Raw genomic sequence first — 12,067 nt, 5'->3', positions numbered from 1 at the left:
GCGTATGAATACAACAAAATAAAACCAGTACCAAAAAAGAAGATTTATTCATAACACTCGGGAAAAGATCCAGGAAAACCGAGTTAATGATAAAAAACATTAAAAAAAATAACGATAAAAACCCTGAAAACCATAAATTTCACACCCGAGCCTTAACACACACACCGAGCCGACAGGCTAGCAGATGACTCCCGCGAGACCAGAGTTGGAGGTTTGTGCATTTATATTAACAACGCTTGGTGCATGAACTCCACTACTACTGAGAGTCACTGCTCACCTAATGCGGAGTTTTTAATGGTCAAATGCGGACCTTATTATCTCCCCAGAGAACTCACTTCTATCATACTCACTGCCGTGTATATCCCCCCTGACACTAATGCTAGGTTGGCCATGAAAGAACTTTCTGCAGCCATTAACGAACACCAGAATAAACACCCCGAGGCTGCTTTTATTGTTGCTGGCGACTTCAACCACACCAACTTAAAGACAGTCCTCCCCAGATTCCACCAACATGTCTCCTGCCACACCAGAGGAGACAAGACTTTAGACCATGTTTATTCCAACTTGGCTGGAGCTTACAAAGCAACACCCCTCCCCCACATTGGACAATCGGACCATCTCTCCCTGTTCCTCACACCTCGGTATTCACCACTCATCCAACATGTGAAACCTGCTGTGAGGACAATTCAATTGTGGCCAGCGGGGAAAGACGCAGTTCTCCAGGAAAGATTTAAAAACACAGAGTGGAATATGTTCACCCACACAGACCTGGACCAGTACGCCTCATCTGTACTGGATTACATCTCCAAAACCACAGACAGTGTCACCACCCAGAAACGGATCGCCATGTACCCCAACCAGAAGCCTTGGATGAACCGGGATGTTCGTCTCCTCCTGAAGGCCCGCAACATCGCCTTTAGGTCAGGAGATGCACACGCCTGCAGTACAGCCAGGGCTAATCTAAAGAAGGGTATCAAAAAAGCCAAACACCACTACAAAAAGAAGGTAGAAGAACACTTCTCCAACTCCAACCCCCGACGCATGTGGCAAGGACTCCAGACCATTACAGACTACAGGACCACCAAACCCTCCCCCGCATCCTCTGATGTCTCCTTCCTCAACGAGCTCAACAACTTTTATGCTCGTTTTGAGCGAGGGAATCCAACAACCACAACCAAAGCAGACGTGACGCCAGACCACCAACCTCTGACTCTCTCCCCCACCGATGTAGGAGCGGTGCTGAGCAGGATCAATATCCACAAGGCTGCAGGCCCTGATGGCATCCCCGGGCGTGTTCTCAGAGCGTGTTCTGGGGAGCTTGCAGGAGTGCTGACAGACATATTCAATCTGTCCTTGGCCCACGCCGTGGTACCGGCCTGCTTCAAATCCACCTCCATCGTCCCGATACCCAAAAACTCCAACCCATCTAGCCTCAATGACTACCGCCCAGTAGCACTCACCCCCACTAAGTGCTTAGAGCAGCTGGTCCTAGCACACTTCAAATCCTGTCTCCCCCCCACCCTGGACCCCCACCAATTCACACACCGCCAGAACAGGAGCACAGAGGATGCAGTCTCCATCGCACTGCACTCTGTCCTCTCACACCTGGACAACAACAACACCTACGCCAGAATGCTGTTTATAGACTTCAGTTCAGCATTCAATACAATCCATCCCTCACAACTCATCAGGAAACTGACAGACCTGGGCATCAGTTCCCTCATCTGCAAATGGTTACTGGACTTCCTGACCAACCGCCCCCAACATGTCCGGCTGGATAACCACTGCTCATCTACCATCACAATGAACACCGGTGTACCACAAGGCTGTGTGATGAGCCCTTTCCTCTACAACCTCTTCACCCACGACTGCAGACCTGCTGGTGGTTCTAACACCATCATTAAGTTTGCAGATGACACCATGGTGACCTACAGGGAGGAGGTGGATCGTCTGGCTGAGTGGTGTGACACAAACAACCTGCTGCTTAACACTGAGAAGACCAAGGAGTTCATCATGGACTACAGGAGGAATGCTGACCCACATCCACCCACCTACATTAAGGGGACGGCTGTGGAGCGTGTGAGCAGCTTCAAGTTCCTGGGAGTCCACATCTCCGAGGATCTCATCTGGACAACCAACTGCTCCAAGCTGGTCAAGAAGGCTCACCAGTGCCTCTTCTTCTTGAGGACTCTGAGGAAGAACCACCTGTCCTCAGACATCCTGGTGAACTTCTATCGTTGCACCATCGAGAGCATCCTGACCAACTGTATAACAGTCTGGTGCGGGAACTGCTCTGCCTCGGACCCGAAGGCGTTGCAGAGGGTCATGAAAACTGCCCAACGCATCGCCGGAGCACCACTTCCTGCCATAAAGGACATCTACAGGAAGGAAGATAGATCTATATCATGGCTAAAGCACTTCTGGATGGATGCAAACTGCATTTCGTTGCCCTGTACCTATGACATGTGCAATGACAATAAAGTTGAATTCTATTCTATTCTATTCTATTCTATACTAATGACAAACGACTCACGGACCGGTACCGGTCGGTGGCTTCTAACTGTTGGGTTAGAAGATAAAGGAAATTGAAAATGACATTTAACTGTTGTAACTGTGTGTACTTTTGCTCAGCTACAAAAGGCTCTGGAGGAGCTGGACGAGGACGATCAGTGTTACGACTTCCGTCGAGAGCGACTGACAGTGCACCGAGTTCACCTGTATTTCCTGCAGTATGACTACACGCCCACTGAGGACAACACTGACATCACTCTGGTGGCCCAGCTCTCCATGGACAGGTACTGAACCCGTGTACTGTAATCGTCTCCTGGCTTGGATCTGTGTGCTTTAAAATGTGTGAAATGACCGTGTGTGCCTGCTACAGGCTGCAGATGCTGGAGGCCATCTGTAAGCACTGGGAAGGCCCCATCAGCCTAGCTCTCTACATGTCTGACGCTGAGGCTCAGCAGTTCCTGCGTTACGCCCAGGCCTCCGAGGTCCTCAAGAACCGCAAGAACGTGGGTTACCACATTGTCTACAAGGAGGGCCAGTTCTACCCGGTCAACCTGGTGAGGAACGTGGCCCTGAAGAATGCCAACACACCCTACGTGTTCCTGACTGACGTGGACTTCCTGCCAATGTACGGTCTCTATGATTACCTGAGGTAAGTCCGACTGTCCTGTTGTAAGAAAACCTTTTCATGGCTTGTTTTTTTTTTGTTTTTTTGAAGAGTGTTACATACAGATGTGGTGTTATAACTGTACTTTTGATACCCTTACCTTACCACTGACTAAAATAAAATAGAGTAATGAACTCTGATGCCTACACCTTGACTTTCCGCTGTGCTTAGAGGTTGTAATGCTGCGCTGTGACATCCGTTGGTTCTGCGCTGACTCATTTTCCTTATTGCTGCGAGTGGAAACGGTGTTTGCTCCTCAGTGAGGACGCTCTCCTGCTACACAAGATGAACTGAAAACAAGAGTAGACATATTTTAACACTCCTTAAAATTATTATTGGACAAAGAAGAGATGACGTTTCCCTCCTTTCCACCAGGATATTCCTGCCATGATACGGTCTAGGTTTTCTGTCTATTTGCCAATTCATTGCGAGTGTTTTTGACTCGATTATATCCGCCTAATAGGAGACGCACTGATCACAAAGTGCTGTGTAGTCTGAGCCCAGCATTAGAGGTGAGTCATGAGTCCTGCATAAAATCCTTTTGGAGTAGTTTTCCTAACCAAGAACCAAAAATCATTCATTATATATTATTCATGGCATTTCTGGATGTTTTACTTACTTTGAACTTTCAGACTGCAATCCTGTTTTCGAGGGTTTAGTCATCCCTGTTGGTAGATACGTGCTGCTTTAGCTGCCTCTCACTTCCTGTTTGCTGCTGCAGAAAGTCTGTGGTGCAGATGGACATGGCTCACACAAAGAAGGCTCTGGTGGTTCCAGCTTTCGAGACCCTTCGTTACCGTCTGTCCTTCCCCAAATCCAAAGCCGAGCTGCTCTCCATGCTGGACATGGGGACTCTCTACACCTTCAGGTTTCTAATTACAAACCAAAATGAACTTTTCTGATCAGTCGATGATGATTGGAGGATTATTTAACTGGCAATGTCTCCTTCTTCCTGCCTGTCACAGGTATCATGTGTGGCCAAAGGGTCACGCGCCTACCAACTATGCCAAATGGCGAACGGCCACCACGCCCTATAAGGTGGAGTGGGAGCCAGACTTTGAGCCGTACGTTGTGGTGAGAAGAGAATGTCCTGAGTACGACCAGCGCTTTGTGGGCTTTGGCTGGAACAAGGTGTCCCATATCATGGAGCTGGATGCACAGGTAAACGTGCTCATGTACACAATAATCTAGTCAAAGATGGCAGGGGAAGAACGACTGGGTGGGGTGGGGGGATAGTAATCAGTTATAAACTGATTTAAGTAAATCCTTTCGTGTTTCTCGCCGATCGCTTATCAACTCAGATGTCCGTGAAGTTGTCCCGTCCTTAGCAGAAAAGTATAATGTTTCCATGCTTGACTTTCTTTTTCTCCAAACGTGGTACATCGAGTTGATGCTAAAGAGCTTGATTTTGGTTTCATATGACCACACAGCTTTCTCCCAAGCCTTTTCTGAATCATTTGGATTTTTAAACCTAAGTCACGTGCCTCCTTGAACAGGAGGACCTTGCAAGCGCTGCTAGATATCAGTCCAGTGTGGTGTTCTTGGTGTCTGTGGTCCACCATCTTTCTCATGATCATCTTCACCCCATGAGGCAAGAGCTCACGTGGAGGTCCAGACAGAGGGGAGAGTGATGGTCGTTTTATATTTCTTCCATTTCTGATTAATCGCCTTCTCATCAAGCTTCTTGCTGATTGTCTTTGATCTGTGCCTCATATGCATAATGTATAATGTAATTAAATTTAATTGCAGTTGTAATCTGTGTGTCACATGAGCTCACAGTCAGTATGTGGGAGTCTGGCTGGGCTGTAGGATCTCAGATGCTTGTTTTACTCAGTGTCATATAAATTATTGTATGCCTTTAGTGTAATGTAATGATTGAGCAACTTCACAGCAACATTCATGTGCTTTTTTTAAAATAAGGCAACAGTCCTACTATATTACAGAGAGTACCCCAGTGATCCCCTATGAGCAGGATCCTTAGTGGGAAGGAGGAAGTCTCTTTTAATATGGCGTTATTTTTGTGCCACTATTCTGCACACGTAAAACAAAATTTGCAGGTGCAAGTGTTGCATTTTGAGGAGAAATTTATTTTGAGCCAAGAAAAGCTAAATTTGAGTGAACAAAATTCATTGCTGCGTGCAAAAAATGTATTTCAGTGTTTGCTATTATCCACACACACACACACAATAGCAGCCCCTCTCGCTCAGGTTTTGCATTTGCGCTCTCTCCCAATGTGTTGCTCGCGCTCTCAACATTTCTGCCCGTGCGCGTTCAGCTCTTTCTGTACACAGTTATATTTGTGCCACAAAACCAGCCAATCACAGACTTGGATGCAAAAAAATCTGATTGGCTGTTCTGGTCTTCAATCAGCTCGAAATTACGAAATGCAATATCCCAGAATGCATTTCGTCCCAAACTCAAACGAGTCAGTGGCGGAGGAACACAGAGTGGCGGAGTTTGAAATATTACTCTTTCTGGGTCACAAAATAAACTTTAAGATATTTTCATGCGAGAATGTTTCTGTGTAAACTTCAAATATCTGCTCGATTCATCAAGACATCACATATTTGCATAAGTGCTCTAACGTTTTCGGAGATGCCTGTTACCCACCAGCTGATCGCATAGCTGGACTGGCCACTGGGCATACCGGACATATGCCTGGTGGGCCGATGATGATTTTTCATTTTTATGTTTGTTTGTTTGTTTGTTTTTGTAACAGTATAAACAATGAAAGGTGGTGGATTAGCCAATTGGTCATGATCAACTCTGGGCTGGACCAATTACAATACATCCGTATTGAGGGGAAAAGGAACGCGATTCGTCCCGGACTTCAGTGAGAATGAAAAAGACACCAAAGCTGGAGTTATTCTGTCTTTGGTGCGCAGCTGCCTCTTCTTCTCTCATTCTCCCCCCTCCCTCTTCTGTTGCTATTTCAATCATGAAACTGATCAATGATCAGCTGATCGTCTCTCTTGTTTGCTTATCACCCACTTCGCGCCAGAAACAGGAAACCAACGGATGTCGCGCTAAACAACAGCACGTTCAAGCTTGATCAGCTGTTGTTAGAATTTATTTAATATTACTTTCTAGTATAAGCTGATGTTTGTTGGAGCCACAGCTGTAAAAGCTGCTGACCATGATATCGGTTTGGAAACATGAAGCTGATACAAATCATACATGTGTACATCACTGTCACAACATCGTTCGTTTTAGTTTAAAGGCTTTATGATTTACGGTGGTGTAGTCGGCCGAATTTTTGTCAGTTCAGCCTCATACATCATGTTTAACCCGAGTTCCCACCCGGTCAGCTGGTGGTTAACAGGCGTCTCCGAAAACGTTAGAGCACTTATGCAAATATGTGATGTCTTGATAAATCGAGCAGATATTTGAACTTTACACAGAAACATTCTCGCATGAAAATATCTTAAAAGTTTATTTTGTGACCCAGAAAGAGTAATATTTCAAACTCCGCCACTCTGTGTTCCTCCGCCACTGCCTCATTTGAGTTTGGGACGAAATGCATTCTGGGATATTGCATTTCGTCATTTCGAGCTGATTGGAGACCAGAACAACCAATCAGATATTTTTGCATCCAAGTCTGTGATTGGCTGGTTTTGTGGCACAAATATAACTGTGTAGAGAAAGAGTTGAACGCGCACGGGCAGAAATGTTGATAGCGAAAGCAACACATTGCGAGCGAGCGCAAATGCAAAAACTGAGCAAGAGGGGCTGCTATTGTGTGTGTGTGTGTGTGCGCGTGTGTGTGTGTGTGTGTGTGTGTGTGTGTGTGTGTGTGTGTGTGTGCGTGTGTGTGTGTGTGTGTGTGTGGATAATAGCAAACACTGAAAAACCATGCTCCTCGTGGGAGATAACGTACAGTTTATGCATCCCAGAAGCAGGGAAATGACTGTGTTCCAGCAGCCATCTAACCATGATGCAGTATGGAGCCTAAATCTAAAATGAAGCATTGTCCACATCCATTCACCATAGCAACCACTATTGTGGAGCAATGTGTGTTTGAGATTTAATATGAATTTCTGTGTAATGGGAAAGATTTGCAATTTTTTACCAATGGATCACAGTTAATTGCCATATAGATTGCATGTAATTGCCAGTCTGTCCCATTAAATTTCAAGCTGATAACAGATGAACTCCAGGTTATTGCCATTTTATCACCTTCTTGTTACAGACCTGGGCAACCAAAGATTGCAAGTTCAGTGTACACACTCACGATAATTTTGGTCATCATTTTTTGCTTTTCCCCCGCGTGACTGTAGCATAAAATTAATATTCTTAAAGGGAGTATTTAACCCGTCCCATCGTGTTTTGATAAACTTACCCAAACTGTGAGTGGAGGCTGAAAGCCATTTGAAAATGCATTTGTTCTCCATTTATCATCTCTTTCTTCTTTTCAGGAGTATGACTTGATGGTCCTGCCGAATGCTTTCATGATCCACATGCCCCACGCTCCCAGCTTCGACATCTCTAAATTTCGCTCGAGCTCCAGCTACCGCAACTGTCTGAACACCCTGAAGGATGAGTTCCACCAGGATCTGTCCAGGAAGTATGGCTCTGCAGCTCTCAAGTACCTCACTGCCCAGAGAAACATCTAGAAAGTAGACTTGTTAAGAGCAGCTCTGTCAGCCCTGCGAGCTCCGACGTGTACTGACGCTGGAGGGGCTTGGAGTGTATCGAGTGTATCGAGTGTGGATATAAGCTTTACAGCCCTTTTGAGCATCCCCGGGCTCCTGTGCATTAATTCTCCAGTCGACTGCAACTCGGAGTGACTGAGGACCGGACGCAGAGACGAAAACCAAAACAGGACAGCACAGCTGCGGATTTGCAACGCGGGACTCTGACACGGCCGAAGGGGACAATAGACGAGAGTGGAAACTGATGGGACTAGCTTTAAGGCGAGGAAACAACAACCATATTCTTACAATTTGTTCTGACAATCAGGGCTTTTTTCAAGCAGACACACAGTGAACCAGTCGATCTCCACGGATATTTGGATATTTGGCACCTGGGGGAAAAACTTCCGACATTAGGAATCATATTTGGGAGGCACGTCGAACTGGAGAAAGATTTAAGCCTTATCACTTTCCTGATATTTACTAAGATATTTAATATTTTCTTTTCTTTTTTTTTTCTTCAGTGCAAATCTGAACCAATGATAGTGAGCATTTGCATTTACAATGTTTTGATTATGGCTTTACACAAGAATCAGTTTTTTTTCTTTCTATATTTTCTGACCTCTTATAAAGAAATCCATAGTGTCCTGGTCAAACGATTTAAGTTTCTTCTGTGGGCTTCAGGGATGTGCTGTGTGTGTGTGTGTGTGTGTGTGTGTGTGTGTGTGTGTGTGTGTGTGTGTGAGAGAGAGAGAGAGAGAGAGAGACGGAACGAGCGATCCAGCTGCATCACTGGGCACGTCTTCAACACGCTTACAGCTCGTCTTCAGTGTCACGCTTGCTTCTGTCTTGCATGTAAAGAGTTGCACAACACGTTCTTTTCATGTTGGAAAAATCTACATTTTTCTCCCATGATTCCTCCCTTGGAAACAGAAAATTATTGATGAGATGTGTCATTACCAATTGGGACCAACTCACACGACCAACACCGACACATAATTGTCAGTGATGAGATGAAGCTATTGGCTTTCAAATAGGAGCACGGCGACGGGCAGGAGCTTATTTTTTTGTGCCATTACATTTATAATGTGTCTGAATCACTGGATTGTATGTGCCATCTACTGTTTTACCCACTGTGCTGCTGTTTTTGTAAAGTCCAGCTGAAATGTTTCTGCAGCCAAAGTTCCGTTTTTTGTTATTCCAACTTTACCTGCAGACTAGAATCTGAAGGATTTCTGCAGTTTGTTGTCAGATTATTTTAATGCAGATCGAGTCTTCTAATCAGGAGGTGACGTTGAATTATAACAGGAAAAAGAAGCTTCTGTGTCCTCTTCTCTTTGCCAAATTGAATATTTTGCCAAGCTAATTTTACATGAGATTTGAAGCTATTTAAAATGAAACAGCTGACCGGCTAACTCAGAACACAGGATGTGCTTGAATTTTTACTGACAGAGAAAAGAAAAGAGTAAAAAAGTAGTGTAGTGTTCCCAACTTTGTGTCATAGCCTGTTACATGATATGAGCGACGGGCTCGGTCACTCAGACCCGTCAATAAACCTGGAAACTTCACAGGAATAACGTTGGTGAGGGGTGGTGCAGTTGGAGAACTACATCCTGCACTGACAACCTTGTGATTGCTTTAGTTAATGCGGTCCCCCGTAGTTTTTTTTGTTGTTGTTGTGAAATGCCAAGTTGCAAACGCTCCCTAACTAACCACTGAGTGATAGTAAAACTATCAGGAGTGTGACACAAACCCGAGAAACCAAGAGAAACTTCAAAGTAAAAGTTGTATTTTTTCAATGAAATGCACAACTTGTACTCTGACACCTGACGTTCTCTGTTTCAGGTCAACCAGAAACCTGATAGTTTCACGATTAGTTAGTGAGTGTTTGCAGACTAGTCTTCCATATGAACTACAGGTGACCATGGCAATCTTCTAGCAACCAAAGAAATGACAGGGTAGTTTTCAGTGCAGCACTCTTTGTGATTAACTTCACTGAGGGACAGCAGTCACCCACCACCAAGCACTCTCCAACCAGTTGGGGAATACTCATTCCTCCTTAACCGACGAGCCTGCAGGTCTGTGTGACGAATTAATGATGTAGTGAAATCAGAGCATGAGGTCACTGGATATCAAGCGCAATTACAGTAAACTTCCTGTCCAGCAATATTTGGTGTTACATTTGTTTGTAAGGCTGTTTACATCCACCAAACAAAGTTACAGGTCAAAGTCTGACACAAAAGGCTTTTTTTTTGTTTTGTTTTATCTGTTGCTGGCACAAAAGAGCTTCGGTACGTTGATGTCACAACTGGTAGTAGGGACTCAAGAGCAGAGCGGTTTGACGTCTCCAAAAACAGTTTATTTACAACACCGGTGCACGATATATACAGTGAAGGGAAAAAATCCAACTCCAGGGAATCACGGGGAAGCTCTCTCACACTCGCTCTCGCCTTCTCGCCCAAACTCACACACGCTCACACGGTAGGGAGGTCACAGGTCCAGGAAGGAAAGTCAGCCTCAAATAGTGCTTCAGGTGATGACAGCTGATTGTTGTCAGGTGTGTGGGCCAGGGGCGGGAGCCCACAGTGAGCTCCGCCCAGGCAGAGAGAGAGAGAGAGAGAAAACAAAACAAACACATGTAGCCTTGCGGGGCCGGCCGGCAGGCACAGAGACCATGACAGTTGAGGCTTCATAAAGTCAAGATGGTTAGTTTTTTTCCCACCGATGCACATTTATTTGCACTTTGCTCAGATGCATTTAGAAAAGTAACAGAGCCGTGAAAGTGCAGCATCAAGAATTAAATACAGTGTGACTGAATATTTAAAAAAAAACCTAAATATTTTGATGAGGAAGATTATAAGAAATCTGATTTTCTCAAAAGATGATGTCCGTTCAGTGTTAAAGTGTGGTTGAGGATGTCATCACGTGGAAATCAGTGCTGACATCTTGTGCCGGTGGTTTGTTACTCTTTACAGTGGGGACGCTAACCCTGCACCCAGTTCAGATCTTGATACCAAGCTAAGAGCACAACCAGTCTAGTCAAAATATCTGACGCGTATCAAACTGAATAACTTGGTTACAAATCGGTTTTCTTTAAAATCACAAGAATACAGCGAGCGTCCGAATCGGTAAATCTGTTGACAGCTACATGTTCAAGTTGTAAACATCCAACAGCAGCAAACTGGAATGCAGCCGTCAAACCAGAATGCTTCTCCTGAACTTTCCACAACTGATCCGTGTGCTGCAGAAAGATTTTTATTTCAGTTGGACTTTATTCATTTTCTGTTTGTTTTTAATGATGCTCTGTCCAACATTTCCAATCAGTAAAGTATGATGAAATACATTTGTCATGTTGTTATGACATGTAGCATTGGACATGATGGATAAGTCCTACTGCTTCAGTTTAGTTTAGTTTTTGGTTATTTGAACGCTTTGGTCAGTTATGCTCAGAAGCATCCGTGTTCAACGTTATGTTGGAGCTGCCTGCTGGCTGATCACGATGTTTGCATCCTTCCCTGTAGCGCAGGAGAACAAAACAAGTACCAAGGTGCAGCGTTATCGCTTGTAGCAGCATCGCGCTGTAGTTTTCTTTTTGAGCATTCTCTACAAATTTTCATCTCTACCTGCATTTAGAGGGGAGGGGAAGGCAAGCGGAAAAGACTTCAAGCAGATCTCGTGTAATTTCCACTGCAAATACGGCAAACATGGGAGGTGGGTCACGAGTGACGGTGTATGTGACGGCCGTTTGACGAGGACTGAGTCCAGACGGTGCCGTGAAGAGCCCTGCTCCCTGTCCACTCCCACCCACACCACCTCTATTGCCGTGTTGTTGATTGTGGTAAATGCTAGTGCCTTTGCTGTATTGTGAAACTGGATATTGATTGTACTGTTGTACCGACAGGGCCTGGGGATAGTCAGGCGCTCTATTTATTATTGTTGACTCAAATCGATCATATTTTTCTATGTAAGTGCTTTAAATAAATTTGCCCTTTTTATCACTTGGTCTGTATTTAGTTTTTCAGCATTCTTGACAAACACGACTCCGCTCTGCGTGAGGATGCAAATACTCCTCAAGCTCGCTAAAGTAGCATTAAATGAACAAACGCTGCAGCATTTGGATCCAAGGATGTCTTGGGAACCTCAGGAATTCAGAATATTCGCCAAGGTCAGTGGTTTTAAGCCGGCTGAATCTTCCATGTGTGTAATTGGCCTAGTGAAAATTCCAAATACAAACCAAATTGTTTTGGATGAATAGGTCCCC

The 12,067-nt window shown here is 44.9% G+C and overlaps 1 protein-coding gene across 3 annotated transcripts in view; it reads left to right on the top strand.

Moving 5' to 3' along the window:
- large2 (LARGE xylosyl- and glucuronyltransferase 2) overlaps positions 1-11,804 on the top strand; it is a 139,619-nt gene extending 127,815 nt beyond the window's left edge. For all 3 annotated transcript variants that reach the window (XM_040016768.1, XM_040016767.1, XM_040016769.1), the window contains 5 exons: positions 2,632-2,795; positions 2,882-3,160; positions 3,897-4,043; positions 4,141-4,336; positions 7,591-11,804. In XM_040016768.1, coding sequence (XP_039872702.1) covers positions 2,632-2,795; positions 2,882-3,160; positions 3,897-4,043; positions 4,141-4,336; positions 7,591-7,788 — 984 coding nt within the window. In that variant the 3' untranslated portion in view covers positions 7,789-11,804. The remainder of the gene's footprint in view (positions 1-2,631; positions 2,796-2,881; positions 3,161-3,896; positions 4,044-4,140; positions 4,337-7,590) is intronic.
- The last annotated feature ends 263 nt before the right edge of the window (positions 11,805-12,067 follow it).

Source organism: Simochromis diagramma, unplaced genomic scaffold (genome assembly GCF_900408965.1).
Source record: "Simochromis diagramma unplaced genomic scaffold, fSimDia1.1 OVJJ01000692.1, whole genome shotgun sequence".
NCBI lineage: Eukaryota > Metazoa > Chordata > Actinopteri > Cichliformes > Cichlidae > Simochromis > Simochromis diagramma.
This window is presented reverse-complemented; position numbering and strand designations above follow the sequence as displayed.